This window comes from Coffea eugenioides, chromosome 1 (assembly GCF_003713205.1).
Source record: "Coffea eugenioides isolate CCC68of chromosome 1, Ceug_1.0, whole genome shotgun sequence".
NCBI classification, from domain to species: Eukaryota; Viridiplantae; Streptophyta; class Magnoliopsida; order Gentianales; family Rubiaceae; genus Coffea; species Coffea eugenioides.
The window spans coordinates 34,092,138-34,109,543 of NC_040035.1; the positions used below are offsets into that span (position 1 = coordinate 34,092,138).

Below are 17,406 nucleotides of genomic sequence, written 5' to 3' on the forward strand. Positions count from 1 at the left end.
TTCTGCTCGTTGTCAGGTTCAAGATTCAAATCTTGAATTTGATAGTTGAGGGTGGGAAGAGTCTGGAAAGGGTTGGAAGGTTAAAAAAGGAAAAAACTGCATACACTAACGAAAAGCTTCCTAAATCTAGTTTAAGATAACTAGCCGATGCAACACTATAGCGATAGGAGATTATTTGAAATAACACTATAGAATTTTTTATGATATGATATATATTATATAAAAAGATGGTTAAAAGAGTAAAAAGTTGGTTAAAAAAGTGTTTATGAAACAAGCCAAAAAAATATTTTAAAAAGGATAAATTACATATAATCTCCTATAATTTTGAATAATGCCAGATGACCCTTTAAGGTTTTAAAATAGCCACATAATCTCCTGTGGTTTTGTATAAAGTGAAAAATGTATGGAATGCATAATCAGTTATGGAAATAAGATCACACGCACACCAAAAGTGGGTGTGATGAAATCATAATATTCACTTAACCCCCTATAATTTGTATAAATATCTACTTTATCCCCTGTAATTTTTGTATTTAACCATGTAATATCCCTATAGTTTTGTATAAGATGGCTAAGAAAGTTGAGCCAAGATTAGTGAAGAAACTCCCAATGATCTTCTATTTCTTCAACAAAATAAGTTGTTTAATGAAGTCTCCAATTGTTCTCATAAAAGTTCTAGCTAGAAAGAACAAAACAAGACCAACCACTAAGCTCTAATTCTAAAATCTGATGAGAACCAATTTGTTTAGGAGAAACACCTCGCGAGAGTCCACCAAAGAATTCAATATGTAAGTTAGAAACCCAACTCTTGATCCAAAAATTTAAACGACTAGATCTCGGACTTTTACTTATATATTAACCGCTCTTTTGTTATCTCTCGGACTAATGTGGAATATAATCTTTTACTCATGAACTTAACAATTTTGGCTAAACATATATCTCATTACAAAAAGTATTATAGTGAACAATAAACAAAATTATGTAAATTACTTCGAATTCAAACCCAATTAATCATACACATTGATTTCCTTGTTAGGCAACTATGATTCAATCTATCACGTACTCACGACAAAGACCAAATTAAAGAAAATAAATATGTTTCTTGATCCATGCTTCTGAGATAAAGTCTCATTATTTTAATCCATTTCATACTCATTATAATAGGAAAGCGTGTCTGTGCTGTGCTAGAACTTTTTTACTGCCTCTCAATGTCGTCATCAAGAAGTAGTACATACTTTGTATGACCAATATAGGAAAAGATCTTCAAACGATTTATTCTAGTACATGTTTGAAACTTGGATTTAGTTTCAGAATTATTCTAGTATATGTTTGATACTTGAATTAGTTGAAACTGATTCCATACTTAGACTGTTGATTTGGAAAAAAGAGGCCAAAATGTCTCTCTGTCTCTGCTCCAGGCTTCTGGTTTTCATCAAACATGGCAAACAGATAAGTTTCTATACCTCTTCCAGGCCTCCTTGGAGTCCCTTGTCCACTCTTAACATGGCTAATCACATTCCTATAGTAAGTGCCTGCATTTCCAGATGATGCAGCAGGAGGATTCCCATCCGATGGCCAGCCAGTTTCCGACACAACAATGTTGACATTAGAACCACCTTCTTTATCTAGAGCTGAATAATGAGCATCCAAAATTGCATCAAAAATGTTTTGATATCCAAACGAGCCATCTTGAACAACAGTTCTTTGTGAGGTGAATAATGCATAATCGAGATGAATGTTGACTGGATCACCGATATAGCTGAAGTAGGGATACACATTGACTAGCAATGGTGCATTATTTTGGACTAGAAGATTAATTATAGGTTTAATGAATGGTTTAGCCTCGTTTGAAAATGATCCTTGTGAGGGAGGATAAGAAACGCTTAACAGATTTCCAGCTATTGATGTTGAAACCTTGATTTGGTTCTGAAGCCCCGCCGAAGCTAATGCACTTTGTATCCTTTCCATGGCTGGACCGACATATTGAGCGATGCTAGAACTTAATGATACTTCATTTCCAACCGCTATGTATCTGAACTTCACAGCTGGTGAGTAATTTTTGATGTTGTTTTGAACCCAATTTGCAGCTGCCGAAGGATTGGTCGCAATGGATTGAATGTCTTCGTTGGCAACATCGACTAGAAGTTCTATATTGGTTCCTCTTAGAGCATTGAGAACTTCATGGTCTGGGGCATAAATTCTCATTCTTTGGATGCCATATCTATTGTAGAGATTTATGACGTCCTGTTTTGATGGTAGATTGTTGCCATTTAGCCCATAACAAACGCCTATAGATTGCACCCCTGCATAAGAATTGATGAATAAGTGATTAAATATGAGTATAGAATTGTGAGAGATTTAGATTGTGTCACGATCTCTATTCATCTGTTTCTGAATTGAATTTTTTTTTTTACCGCTGTAGCTTATTAGACTCCCTTTCTACTGTTCATTAGCACAAAATTTTTCGCTTAAAAAGGGTGTCTAATTTCCTGTTCCCCTGTTGAAAACTTGACATGTACAATATTGCATAGGATTTATCTATGATGATTAACAAAACTAAACTCATAAATGATTTTTTTTGGGTAAATTACATTTTACCCCCCTGTGGTTTACCCTTTTTTCATATAACCCCTCTATGGTTTCAAAAGCTATACATAACCCCCTCATGGTTTGGATTAAAGTGTCAAAGTAACGGAAATAGTCACTCGTAACGGAACTTCTAAAAATGTCGAAATTACCCTTATAAATACATGACACATTAACCCCGTATGATTTTTATATTTTACCATATAACCCCCTTATGGTTTAATACTTTACCATATAACTCCCTTATGATTTTCAAAATATACACATAACCCCCCTTGGTTAATACATAAATTTCAACCTTACATAAGGGTATTTTTGACATTTTAGGTGACGCCGTTACGAGTGACTATTTCCGTTACTTTGACACTTTAATTCAAACCATAAGGGGGTTATGTATAGCTTTTGAAACCATATGGGGGTTATGTGAAAAAATGTTAAACCACAGGGGGGTAAAGTGGAATTTGCCCTTTTTTTTCGATAAATGAACTTTTAAAAATGTCCAATCACTCGATTTGCATGTATTATCTGATGGTACAAAAGCAGCTAAGATCACTGTAACATAAATCAAACCACTAAATTACTTTGTAAAACAAATCAAAATGCTTAAATAGTTGAATAAACAATTTTTGCTCTTTGTACAACCCTAATGTAGATAACACCTACCATAGTGCAAACAAAAGTTTCTTCGATTCAATTACAACTAAAAAATGGAAGCATATGAATCTGAATTTGCAGCTTTATGCATTAGTGATGTGTCTCACGTTGAACAATCTTACTGTGCGATTATAACCTCATTAGTAATGACATGCATGAAGAAAATTATGCACAGTGAAAGAAAAGGGTTGATTTTGTAAAGTGGACTTCATAGTCAGTCACAGATTTTAGAGTTTATATACTTATATACACCATCATCCATGTTTAGAACTATTAGGGGAAAAAATGAGATTAATTCCTACAAAATAAGATAACTAGTCAATTGCAATAAATATTTGATCCATGGAAACAAGCAAGGAACATGTAAAGAGTTGAGATATACCTGTGATTTTAAGACTAAGCAAAACCAGCCCAAAGAAAGTCAGGATAGTTGTCATCGTACTTTTGTTGATAAATGGTAGAGAATATGGCTGAGAGGGATTGGAAGAAAATAGCAAACGAAAGGTTTGCACAGAAAGGTATGAAAGAATAGAGTGGCTAGGGTGCTTCTTGTAGGAAAATATTGCCCATTTTTTCAGACGTTAGGCAGACATAATTAATTAAGTTTTGCCCGGTCAATACGTCACAGCCCAATATATTGACGAATATGCTATCACAATTCTTGATTGATTGTACAAGATATGCAGCTTGTTGGCATATTAAATCAAGGTTCAAAATTAGAAATTTCCATATTATTATTTAGTAGTATTTTAGTCAAGTTAGAATTTTAGTAATTCTATTGGAATCAAGTTATGGTAGTTTTATTATTTAGAAATTTGTAGTTTATTAGGAAATTTCTTATAGTTATAATACTTGTTTATCAAGTCATCCAGTTTATAAATAGAGAGTCATATTATTATATTTAGTTGAGAAGAGTGAAGAATTGAAAGCCTTATTCTTATGATGTGGTTAATAAATTATTATTGGTCTTATTTCTCTTCTCCCACACATATTTTTATGCGTGTAAATTGCCTCCCCATATATATTGATTTTATGAAATATATCTCCTACATATTTTTGCTTAATTTTTTCGGTTGATACCACTCTGATGGACCCAAATTGATAATAAATCATAAACTCACAGGAACAATCAAAGGGAAAAAAAACGATATAGAGGCAAAGGGAAATTTTGCATTAATCAAAACGAGACTCTGGCTACACACGAAGGCTGCTACTTCTTAAAAACTCAAACGGATGCGGAGGCAACAAATACTAATCCCTTGCTGACTTCTATTACTAACATTATATATGGGCCGAATCCGACATGGCCAACCTTACTAATTCACAATACAACTTATTTAACCAGCCAATAAAATCTTATTCTCCACCACATTAGGTTATTATACAGAATATATGTAAAATATTTTATTTATATATACTAACTATTCCACGAATATAACAATATAATGTGATTGTACATTTAATAATATAGCAAGTATAATAGCCGCACAGAACCAAACACAGTACAGCTGCTCAATGCTAATTAAGTTCATACAAGTTTACTTTTCTGTTAGTGCATATACCATGGCTGACAACTGTAGAGTCCTCATCCTCAATTAGCCCCCTTAAGTGCATGAGTTTGACTTGAGTTTCAATTGTTGGTTTTCAACGTCTCATTATGTTTGTGGAGTCATAGATCATGCTCTACTGGACTAGAGAGGTGGATCAGTTGATTTACACTGTGTGAAAGTTGGTCACAAATTTTCCAACACAAGACAAAACCCAAAACTTCGGATCCGAGGCCTCACAATTTGTATTTCGTACAATTTTACACAAGTTAACATCTAGTATAAATCAATATAACCACTGAGTTTAGCTCAGTGGCCACCAGGGAGGGATTACCTTGTGCTATAGGTGAGGGTTCAAACCTCACCTGTAGCAAAAAAAATCTAAGGGTAGTGTCATAACACTCCCTTGATCTAGTTGGCTCTGTATACCCATTAGTTTCTAACACAAGCCTCCTTAGGCTCCCCCTCCCCCTAGATTAGGATAGAGTAGGTTATACACTGTATCGTTGTTGGGAAAAAAATAGTATAAATCAATATGATTTCGGTATAAATTAAGTCCAATTTGATGTAAATCAGGTGTAATTCAGTGTAAGTTGATTTGTTATTATTTGGTGTAAATCAAGTACAGTTTGGTATAAGTTGATTGTTATCATTTAGAAAAAACTGTAAGTAATTTGGTATGAATTGAGAGTAAATTGTTAATCTACACCAACTTGTGCGAGATGGAACTTGTGAGGCCCCATTTCCGAAAAGTTCATATTTGCCATGGTCAACTAAAAATTGGTTGGCATCTCCACCAATTAATCATAGAACTTAGAAGAAAATATTAATGATTCCAAACCAAATTTTAAGTGCTATAGAACTGGATTAGAATTGGATCAGTTGATTTACAGTGTGTGCAAGTTGGTCACATATTTTCCAACACAAGATAAGACCATTCACTTCATATTTGCCATGGTCAACTAAAAATTGATTGGCAGCCCCACTACTTAATTATAGAGCTTTAAAAAATATTATTGATTGCAAACCAAATTTTAAGTGCTACACAATAGTCTTTAGTGATTGTAGAATAGATGCAAACTAATAACATGATGTATACTCGGTCAGGCCTGTGATCCCCAGTGGACAGTTTGGCCCATGATTCTAGAAATTCAATATATATGTTGGTCAACTTCAAATTTTCCCTGGTCAAATCAAAATTTAATAGCATTTCCACTAACAAACTGAAATTTCCAAAAGAATATCATTGTTAAGCACTTATACACATATATATATCCACACACATATATGTATGTATACATACATATATACATGTATACATATACATACATGTATGTGTGACACACACATATATATACATATATATGTGTGTGTGAATATATACATATGTATGTGTGTGTCTATATATATATATTCACACACACATATATATATGTATGTATGCATGCGTGTGTGACACCCATACATATATATGAGTGTATGTATATGTGTGTGAGTGTATCATTTGTGATATATAAGATAAAATTTAATTTTGTGTATTATGCAATGTGAGTTTACCACTTCCAAAAAATATTAGTGAGGGATCCTTTTCCAGCGCCAGACATGCATGCACTTTCTCCGAGTCAATACGCCAATCTATGAAATTATGACGCCAAAACTTGGTCTGGTAGGCGGGCATACTTATAGGCCCTACAATCACGCCAAATTTTTTCCAGCTGTTGTGAGAAACAAGAACATCTCCAAGGGAAAATGTGATATAAGCTTGTTTTTGTTTTTTTTTTCCTTGAAAAACCAAAATATAATACAACAGTACTTCTCAATTATTTATTGGTGTGGTTTTTCTATCCTCATTTTTGTCAGTTATCTCTCCATGGATATACATGCTGCTTACGTCTAGATTAACCAAACGGATTGTTCACATCGTTCCTTTGACTTGCATTCCAACATGATGTTTAAAAGGAAGCATGGTGCATCAATGTTAGCAAATTATCCCGAAGTTGCCGTTGTGCACCCATATGGTCTAAAGGTAGGTTCTCTCTATCTCCACTGTCAATGTGTTTGAATTGAATCTTCGTCGTTAGCGTAGGAGTAGATTAGTATCGTTGCCTCTTGGGGAAAAATAGAAAAAAAAAATAGTTTAAATAAACAAAGTAAGCATGATAAACTTAAAATTCAAGCCTCAAATAATTGATTTGAATATTTTAGGGTAAATTACATATAATCCCCTGAGATTTCATCTATTACCACATGATCCCCCTAACATTTTAAAATAGGACAAATTACATTTTATTCCCTGTGATATAGTTAATTTTCACATAACCCCCTATAGTTTTAAAAGCTATATATAACTCTCTCATAATTTGGATTAAAGTGTCAAAGTGACAAAAATGATTATCCATAGCTGAACTTATGAAAATATCGAAATTACCCTAGATTAAAAACTAAAATAGTTGAAGTAATCAAAATATATAAATATAATATGCATTACACTCTAACCCCGTGTGATTTTATATTTTATCATATGACCTTCTTATGGTTTAGTATTTTACTATATAACTCCCTTATGATTTTCAATATATATACCTAACCCTCCTGTGGTTAATAAATAATTTTCAACTTTACATAGAGGTATTTTTGATATTTTAGTTGACTTCATTATGGATTACAAATTTCGTCATTTTGACACTTTAATCCAAACAATGAGCGGGTCATGTATAGCTTTTGAAATCATAAGGGGGTTATGTAAACAAATACTAAATCACAGGAGGGTAAAGTGTAATTTGCCCTTCAAAATATCCACTTTACCCCTCTATAGTTTTATATAAAGTGGAAACTTGGCGGAAAATAATCTATGTAACGTCGTTAATTGAAATATTAATAGTGTCTTTACTTAAATGCTAAATCAATCAATGGCTTAACTACCTTGTATAAAATTATAAGGAGATTACGTGGACAAATGCAAAAATTACATAGAGATAAAGTAGATATTTATACAAAACATAAGTGGGTTACATGAATACTAAGATTTTGTCATATGCACTTTTAAAATACATTTGTTATAAACACTATAACTGATTGTACATTTCGTCCATTTTTCACTTTATATAAAATTATCGGGGGGCTATGTAGTTATTTTAAAATCTTAGAGGGAATCATCTGATATTATCTAAAATCACAGAGGGTAACAAGTAGTTTACCCAATTTTTTATGGTCGAGAGGTCAGAATTTCTACAATGAGGAGTTGAATAATCGACTGAAAATTCCTATAGTTGGGTGATCAAAATTTTTACATTTAAAGTGGCTTAGTATCACTTTAGACACTTTTTACTCGGTGGTTTAACACTCAGTCAGATTGAGACAGGATAAGACATCTCCCAATCTTTTTTCAAAACACAAGAAGCTACTAATCTCAATTCTAATAATAATAAAATATATGATTGCAACTATTAAGATTTGATGAAAGGGTCTTAGGTCTTCTCCTATTAATTTTAGCCTTAATAAACAACATTACAAATGTAATCCTGCATGTCGACCGAATCATTACCCCTTCTACATCAATCCAAATCGACCTGCACATCAGAATCAGCTCCAGTTTCCTCTTTTCCCAAATCGGGTAGGGTCGTTGTCCAGTTTTTTGGCTTTCCCGGTTTACTTTTAATCCCCCTAACTTGCTTTTACATCTGCATTTTCAATATGTTAGTCGCCAAAAAATGCAAAATTTAGAATCTACTAAAATGTAACTTTAGCTGATTCTAATTGTTCACCATAATCACTTTTAAAAATCTAAACCACATGAGAACAAACCCTACATACTAGACGATCCTAGTGAATTAGGGTTAAAGTTAGAACATGGTTCTTCAGCCATAGCCCCAGAATTCAAATTAGAAAAGACAGAAATAGAAATTATCATGGACATTGATTTCCTAGTTTGACAACTAAAATCACATCGATGACGTACTTAAGCCAAAGACCAAAAGCAAAAAATATAAGGCAAATTACATTTTACCCCCCTGTGGTTTAGCTTTTTTTACATAATCCTCCTATGGATTCAAAAGCTATACATAACCCCCTCGTGATTTGGATTAAAGTGTTACAGTGACGGAAATAGTCACTCGTAACGGAACTTCTAAAAATGTCGAGCCCTTTTAAATACATGACACATTAATCCCGTATGATTTTTATATTTTACCATATAACTCCCTTATGATTTAATACTGTACCATATAACCCCCTTATAATTTTCAAAATATACACATAACCCCCTTTGGTTAATAAATAATTTTCAACTTTACATAAGGGTAATTTTGATATTTTAGGTGATTTCGTTATGAATGATCATTCCCGCACTTTAATCCAAACCATAAGGGAGTTATGTATAATTTTTGAAACCATAGGGGGGTTATGTAAAAAATGCTAAACCACATGGGAATAAAGTGAAATTTGCCCAAAAATATATATATAAATTTTTTTTTTATTCCATGCTTTAGAGATAAACTGTCTTTAGTTTAATAAATTATATCCTCATTACAATAAGAAAGCATCTCAAGGAGCTTTTATTGCTATAGAACTTTTGTCCTCTTTGCTCAATTTTGTCATGAACTATTGCATACTTAGCATGATAAATACAGGGGAAAAACTTTCAAATTGTGTTTATTCCAATACGTGTTTGACAGGTGAATTAATTGAAACTAATTCCATACTTAGACTGCTGATTTGGAAAAAAGAGGCCAAAATGTTTCTCGGTCTCCGCTCCAGACTTGTCGTTTTCATCAAACATGGCAAACAAATAAGTTTCTATACCTCTTCCAGGCCTTCTTGGAGTGGCTTGACCACTATTAACATGGCTAATAACATTCTTATAGTAATTGCCAGCATTTTCAGATGATGCAGCAGGAGGGTTCCCATCAGATGGCCAGCCAGTTTCTGATACAACAATCTCCACATTAGAACCACCTTCTTTTTCTAGAGCTGAATAATGAGCATCCAAAACTGCATCAAAAATGTTTTGATATCCAAACGAACCGTCTTGAACAACTGTTCCTTGTGAGGTGAATAATGCATAATCGAGTGAAATGTCGGCTTCATCACCAATATAGCTGAAGTACGGGTACACATTGACTAGCAATGGTGCATTATTTTGGACTAGGAAATTAATTATAGGTGTCATGAATGGTCTAGCCTCGTTCGAGAATGAGCCTTGTGAGGGAGGATAAGAAATCCCTAGCAGACCTGCAGATATTGATGTTGAAACCTTGATTTGGTCCTCAAGACCTGCTGATGCTAATGCATTTTGTATATTTCCCATGGCTGGACCAACATATTGAGCAATGCTAGAACTTAATGATACTTCATTTCCAACTGCTATATATCTGAATTTCACATCTGGTGAGTAACTTTGTATGTTGTTCTGAACCCAATTTGCAGCTGCTGAAGGATCGGTTGCAAGGGCCTGAATGTCTTCATTGGCAACATCGATTAGAAGTTCTATATTAGTTCCTCTTAAAGCATTGAGAACTTCTGGGACAGGAGAGTAAATTCTCATTTTTTGGATGCCATTTTGATTGTAAAGATTTATAACATCCTGACTTGATTGTAGATTGTTTCCATTGAGCCCATAGCAGACGCCTATAGATTGTACCCCTGCATCAGAATTGATGGACAGCCGTTGAATTCACTTGGAAGTTCAAATAATAAGTATAGAATTGTGGGAGATTTGAATTGTGTTACATTCTTTTTTATTACTTTGCAAAACAAATAAAAATGGTTAAATAGAATTAAAAATGTTAGACTTGAAATATCATTTCACTACTTGAATGAACTGCAAAATCAGGTAGAGTTTAGCTCTTTCTACAACCTAATGGAGATGGCAATCCCACAGTGGAGGCAAAAGATTCTTCGTCTAATTACCACTTAAAGTTTTGGAAGGATCTTAATCTCTGAAGTTGCAGGTGTAGGCATGAGTGATTTTCTCACATCAAACATCATGCATTTGCAACTTTAAAGAATTAAACAAGATGCATTGCACTGTTTAAGATAATCTAACATTGAGATTAATTACATCTTCATTAGTTATGAAATGCATGAAGAAAATAATGCATAGTAAAGAAGAGTTTACTTGGGTAAAGTGGTCCAGTTGGTATGCTAAACATTTTCACTTACTAACTCGTGAGTTTATATACTTAAATACACCACCATGTTCAAAACCAAACGAGAGAGTGAGAGAGAGGGATTCATTGCTACCAAAATAAGATCATAACTAGTGATTTCCATAAACATTTGATGCATGGAAACAAGCAAGGAAATTGTAGACTGGTTGAGATATACCTGTGACTCTGAGACTCAGCAAAAAAACCCCAAGCAAAGTTAGAATACTAGTCATTGTATTTTTGTTGATAAATACGGCAGAATATAGAAAGGAAAATTAGAAGAAATTAGCACTCAAAAGATTTGCAAAGAAAGATATGAAAGAATGGAGTGGCCAGGGTTCCTCTTATAGGGAAAATTTTTCGATTTCAGACCGGTGGCAGTCATAATTAATTGAGTTTTGCCCGGTCAATACTTCACAGTCCAATAAATTGACAAATTCTAGCACAGTTTTTTCTCAGGACTGAAGTATTCTCAGGACTGAAGTATCCAATAAAAAAAGGACTGAAGTATTCAAGCAGGCAAGTCTTTAGTGATTGTACAAGAGATGCAACTGATAATATCTTTGAATATCCAGTCAGGCTTGGGATCCCTAATGGACAAATTTAGGCAATGAATCTAGAAAATTCAAGATTTAAGATGGCTTAAGGACTCGTGCAATTAATAGTCAAAATTATCCTCTACAAAATACGTAATTGCACTAGTAACCCTCAAAAATATTTAAGAAATTGTGATTGTTTTGCGCTCGTTGTTTAAGTTAGTAAATTTGTCACATTGATTCGTAAATTATATTTGACAATTATAGATTCTTACACATTTAAATGCATTGTAATAGAATTCCTTGCTACCTTAAGGAAGCAAATTTGACTAGAGAATTGAATCAAGTGGTTTATACATCGTGCAAGACAAGGCCATCCACTTGCCCTGGTCAACTAAAATCTCATTGCCAAATTATGCAACTTCAAAAAATGTGAAGGTTAAATGACTTCAACTGTCCCCCACTTTCACCCATACATGTATGTGGTCCCTCAACATTTAAAAGTTTGTATTATGTTCCTCAACTTATCAATTTTGTTCTAAATGGTCCTTCCAAACCAAATCCAAGTATACTCGCTGGGATTTGATTCATTTCTATTTTTTGCAGAATACTATCCTATTCATGTTGGATTAACATTTAATTTTGTACTTTTTTATTTATCAGAATATAAGTTAAGTGATAACTGAGTACTATAGCAACAACAATAAATGCAGTTGATAAGATTTTGTAAACTATTGAATAGTAATTCTTCATCTTTTTTTTTTATTTATGTAAATTGGAAGATTAGTATTTTTTTTTATATAAGTCAAATTAGTTAACTATTGAAAGATTAACCAAGACTATTAAAAGAGGCAAATATGCCTTGTTTTAAACTTAAAGGACCCAAATAGACATCAAGTTTGACTTTAGGGGGCAAAGTGAAAATTACCATATTAAATTTGGCTACGAGGGACCATTTATAAGTTGAGAGACTTAATAGACAATTTTAAAGTTGAGGGATCATGGGTAAAAGTTGGGTAAAATAGGATCATGGGCAAAATTTGATGGAACGTTGAACTTATTTACCTAAATAAGAATAATAATACAACAGGAGTGATGTCTACAAAGAATAGACCTCATCCCATGCGAAATTTTTAATGCCACATAATAGTCCTCAAAGCCAAAATCCCCACCCCAAAAGTTTAAAAAAATTAAAAAAATTACAAAAATAAACAATAAGGAAAGAAAGATAGGAAGAATAAAGAATGTCATTTGCCCTTGACGTAACTCAAAAGTCTAATTTTATGATGGAGGAGCGGACAACTCGACTGATAAAAAATTTAAATCCATTTTTCTTATGATAGTATAAGAAAAATTAATCTTATAACCAATAGGATGTTTCTTTGTTCTCATCTTTCTTTGGAATCTTACACTGTTATACAAGACATTCTTCTACTTACAGAATAATAATTGCTTCAGGTGTGTACCTTTCTGGTATGCAGTAGGACTTAATTATCCAAATTGGTGACCATGCATTCCAAATTGGACATCTAATATGACCCGCAATCCGGGCTAAATTTTTCCACATGTTATGAGAAGCAAGAGACAATAACTTTGCCCAAGGAATACTTCATGGAAAAACTTGATTACAAAACCAAAGTAATAAACAATAGTACTTCTCAACTATATATCTATAAGTGTGCTAGTTGATGGTTTTTCAATCCTTAGCTTTTTTCAATTGTCTTTTATATGGAAGTAAATTCTACCTAAATTCAGATTAATCTAACTAGATTGAGTACGTCCTTTGACTTCCACTCCCACATGGTGTTTATTAAGGTAGCACAATCTTCTGGATTAGCCAAAAAAATCTTCATGTAGTCATATTATATCATTTTCCTTAGCATAGGAGTATGTTAGTAAGGTTGCCTTTTGGGGATAAAAATGAAAAATAAAAAAGCAAAACATATAGTTCAAATAAATGAAATAAGCATGATAAGTTTATAATGGAGTTGACTGATTGATTTGATTTTGTAGTTGAGCGATCAACGTTTCTACACTGCGAAGGAGATGAACAATTGACTTGAAATTCTTATAGTTGAAGTGATCAAAACTCCTATGTAGATGTAAAATATTTATAAATATTAAATATTATAAATGAAAAAAAAGAACTGTTAAATATCACAACAACAAAAACTGCCTTTAATGGCATTTAAAAGTGTCAGTATAGATAATCTAAATTGACACTTTATCTTTCCTCACACCTCGGACGAGTGTCGTCCCTTCCAATGTGGGGATATACTCATAGCATTCAAATGTATTAGGAAAATTATGCTGTTACAGTGTCCCATCTGCCAACAAAAACCTTTTTTCTTGACAATCGAAAGTGTCAGGATAGCTGTAGTACAGCATTAGGATATCGAATTCTATGAATGCATCTTGAGTTGTCTTAATATATGGCTTTTAAGGACACTTAGTCATGTCATAAAACACTGCTTAATTTGGACGACATGTCCATGTGTCATTAGATATTGCTTTAGAAGCTAAGCTATGCTGACACTTTTAACTGCCAGGAGTTTTTTTTTTTTTTTTTGATATAGAAGCAACCTGCAGGTAGTGCTCTCTACTATATATTCCGTCAATCAAAAACCCAAAGGACTTATAAAATTATCTCAAAGAACAAAATGCATGTAGTAATTTAAAAGCAAAAGTCAATGCTCAAATATAATTTGTTGAACTAAAAGTCAGTAACAAGTACTAACATAGCAAATCCCTTCCAATGTTTAAAGTAGTGTAGCAATGTTAAACAACGCCACTAGCTAAAATTAAAATAAAAGATTCTCCTAATGTAAAAAGTTGAAAGAACTTGCAGTAGCTTCCAAACTTTCCAATGAAATGAGAGCCTTTAGTTATAACCACGAAGACCCATCAATCTTCAGTTGGTTTCACCTGTGCACAATGTAGTTTGGTATAAGAAATAGACCTAATCATAAATATTTTAGTTTGAGCAACAAGCAGAAATGAAGCTTCAAAAATAGAAATTTTCCCTCTGTTAACTATTAGAAAAAGAACTATTTGGACATTCCATACAAGGTGGGGATCATCAGATCATCATAGCTAGCAATAAAATTCCAAAAAAGTCACAAAGTAAATAAGTGCATATATTACCAAATGACAAGGCTAAGCAATCGGTTCGCCAAGTGCATCTTGAATTGTTTGTTGCAAATCATACGGTCTAATCAATTGTTCACTTGGACTCATTGTAACTTGTATCTGTATCTCACACTAGTTTGGTCCAAGAGCTTGTCCCCCGACCTCATCCAATGGATTCAGACTCCGTAAATATCCCTTTGCCACGTTTTTTCAGCATGAAGTTCTTTTTTCAGCACTACCCCAATAAAAAGAACAATCATTAGGACATGCATCGATCTTTTCATAACCCAACCCCAATGTATTCATCAATTTCTCAGCCTCATAGTAAGCAGAAGGCAAATTAGTCATGGCCTCTGGAAATGCTTCTCTCAACAGCTCAAGAAGCATATTAAAAATCTTGTTACTCAACTTACCAAGGCATTTTAGGTGAAGCAAAAGACAACTTCAAGAAATTTTTGTAACCATTATACAAATCCTGTTGAGAATCATCAATTAATTTGTAAAATTTTTCAGCCTCTAAAACAGGAATGTCCCCTTCTCCATTCAATTCATTTGTTCCATGTGGTATCCCAAATACATCATGGACTAAGTCTTGCATGTCATTAGTTCCATTTGAAACTCCAATTGATGTATTTTCAGAATTAGATGTGGCTTCATTGTAGTTTGAAAGTTCTCTATGTGCTATCCAATTATTATAACTCTTGATAAATCCTATGACTTTCAAATGGTCATATGCTTCCATTTTAGTTACACAAACACCCATGCCGCAATCTTTGCAAGGACACAAAATCATTTCGTCACAACTTGATCTAGAAAATGCAAAACCTAGAAACACTTTAAGTTCTATCTCGTACTTTTCACTTATTCTTGGGAAATCCATCCAACTTTTATCCATACTTTTAATATAAAAGAAATGTCTCCAACAAGCTTTCAATAGCACGAAAATAACAACTACAAATTAGTTCTTAGAAAACTAGACAAATGACAACAACAACATTTTCCCATCAAATCATTGAGAATAACAAAGCAATGAAGGTTTGGAACACAACAACAGCTTATGCAAGGCATCAGGATTAAAGAGATCAAAATTAAGTTGCAAGGGAACAGGAATTGTTCTGGAACTATTCAGCCTGGATCATGAGAAATTCCAAGATGTAAGTCCTGGTCATTCATGTACACTTTGGCAGTTAATGTGGTAAGAACCACACAACTCCTAGAAATTATTTTGGTTGCAACTAAATCTGGAAATCTAAAATGTGTATCACCAACAAGGTAGAGCAGAAGTTGGAAAGAAAAATCTTTCATGATCTTCAAAAGTTAGACCTGTCTAATTCCATATCCTCTCGCATAATCTAGAGGAAACAAACATGTGGTTACCTTATGTGGTTGAGATTTTTCACTAGATTGCTTTGGAGGATATTTTGAACAGGCAAGAATAGATTGTATGCCCTAAATATCGCAAAGTTGCAAGTATGATTGAATAGGGTACAATTTGAAGATGCATTAAACTGAGCCTAAACTTTTAAGAAAGTGCCAAACTGACTACAAATATCTATGAAAGAACTATGTTCTTTATAAGTTTTATTACCTTTTGGTATCATTCAGAAGTGATGCTACCGATATGTGGTTGGCCAAAATGGAGTCTAACCGTAATGAGTAAGGGGCATAATATGCTTTTAAGAATTTATGTAAATTTTAGGGACTTTAAAGAAGAAATAAATTCTATATACTCATCCCTGACTAGATTAAAGGAAAGAAGAAACATTGATAAATCCTACAATCACATCAGAAGACAGCTTTTATATAAAAGCAAGAAGCCAGATTCAAAATTAGGGAACAAAGAAAACACATCTTATTAGAATTGAAGAAGTACAAAAACTGATGGAAGGAGAAAACTCTATTAAATCTGTACCAACAATCAGAAGTAAGAAATAACTCAAGAAAACAAGAAGCGCCAGTTATTGTGTTCTCCAAATGCATTTTGGTTCTCAAAATTGCATGAAAGAAAGCCTGATAAACTTTTACTAACCAACACGTCTCTGGTGTGTAGCATCAATATTAGAAATTGAGTTTCTTTTCACTAAATTTCTATTAGTGTATATATTATTGAGTAAATTAATCATAGTACCAAAGGAAAGAAGGTTGACATTTCATCGAACAGGTTATGGACAACAAATCCATAAAACTGAACAGGGAGATTCGGCAAAAAATATTATATCAGATTTAGCGAAAAACATTTTATCAGATTCAAGTAGACAACCGAGAGGAATAAAGTTGAACAGGGAGATTCGGCAAAAAACATTACATCAGATTCAGCAAAAAACATTATATCAGATTCAAGTAGACAACCGAGAGGAATCAATTTAGGGCAAAAATTTACTATGCAATTACATACCTTCAATGGGAAAGCAAGGGTAGTTTGATTGCAGAGACATTCAACAGGAAAAACTTTGTTGGGAAAGCAAAATTTTGGTAGAGAGTTTTGAGAGATAGTTTGCCAAGAGAGAGAGTTTGTGATAGAGATGAGAAGAAGCAAAATTTCACTGGCAAGCAAAATGAAAGTTTTGAGGTTTCACTAAGTGTTTTGGTAAAGGAATCCTCCGCCAAAATCAAATGACGTCGTTTTGTGTTTTAATTTTTTTTTTTTTTGGTCTATCTCACATTTTCTCAACTGTCATGATAGGGAGTCTAAAGGCACATTATTATTTTTATATCCGATAGAATAAAAAATTTAGAATATATATTATTGAGTTGATAACAAGTGTCATGATAGAAGTGTTATAATGACACAAATCAGCAAGTGTCCTT

At 33.2% G+C, this 17,406-nt stretch overlaps 2 protein-coding genes and 1 long non-coding RNA gene across 3 annotated transcripts; all 3 read right to left on the reverse strand.

Annotated features, from left to right (window-relative positions):
• Positions 1–1,148: 1,148 nt before the first annotated feature.
• Positions 1,149–3,725, reverse strand: LOC113776111 (glucan endo-1,3-beta-glucosidase-like). The gene is made up of 2 exons (XM_027321196.1): positions 3,623–3,725; positions 1,149–2,303 (listed from the first exon to the last, which is right to left on the reverse strand). Exons 1-2 carry the CDS (start codon positions 3,675–3,677, stop codon positions 1,342–1,344), a joined length of 1,017 nt encoding a protein of 338 aa, XP_027176997.1. The 5' UTR covers positions 3,678–3,725; the 3' UTR covers positions 1,149–1,341.
• A 5,640-nt stretch (positions 3,726–9,365) lies between these two features.
• LOC113781759 (glucan endo-1,3-beta-glucosidase-like) lies at positions 9,366–11,225 on the reverse strand. Its single transcript, XM_027327752.1, has 2 exons — positions 11,112–11,225; positions 9,366–10,427 (listed from the first exon to the last, which is right to left on the reverse strand). Exons 1-2 carry the CDS (start codon positions 11,164–11,166, stop codon positions 9,466–9,468), a joined length of 1,017 nt encoding a protein of 338 aa, XP_027183553.1. The 5' UTR covers positions 11,167–11,225; the 3' UTR covers positions 9,366–9,465.
• A 2,934-nt stretch (positions 11,226–14,159) lies between these two features.
• Positions 14,160–17,136, reverse strand: LOC113750219. Its single transcript, XR_003464644.1, has 3 exons — positions 16,994–17,136; positions 14,614–14,833; positions 14,160–14,394 (listed from the first exon to the last, which is right to left on the reverse strand). It is a non-coding gene; the product is annotated as an uncharacterized LOC113750219 (long non-coding RNA).
• Between the last annotated feature and the right edge of the window lie 270 nt (positions 17,137–17,406).

What these genes read in the sequence shown, in the direction of transcription:
- LOC113776111 (XM_027321196.1), bottom strand. Translation starts at nt 3,677, where the DNA reads ATGACAACTATCCTGACTTTCTTTGGGCTGGTTTTGCTTAGTCTTAAA. An exon ending in GCTTAGTCTTAAAATCACAG is followed by an intron (nt 2,304 to 3,622) that starts GTATATCTCAAC and finishes ATTCTTATGCAG; the next exon opens with GGGTGCAATCTATAGGCGTT.
- LOC113781759 (XM_027327752.1), bottom strand. Translation starts at nt 11,166, where the DNA reads ATGACTAGTATTCTAACTTTGCTTGGGGTTTTTTTGCTGAGTCTCAGA. An exon ending in GCTGAGTCTCAGAGTCACAG is followed by an intron (nt 10,428 to 11,111) that starts GTATATCTCAAC and finishes ATTCTGATGCAG; the next exon opens with GGGTACAATCTATAGGCGTC.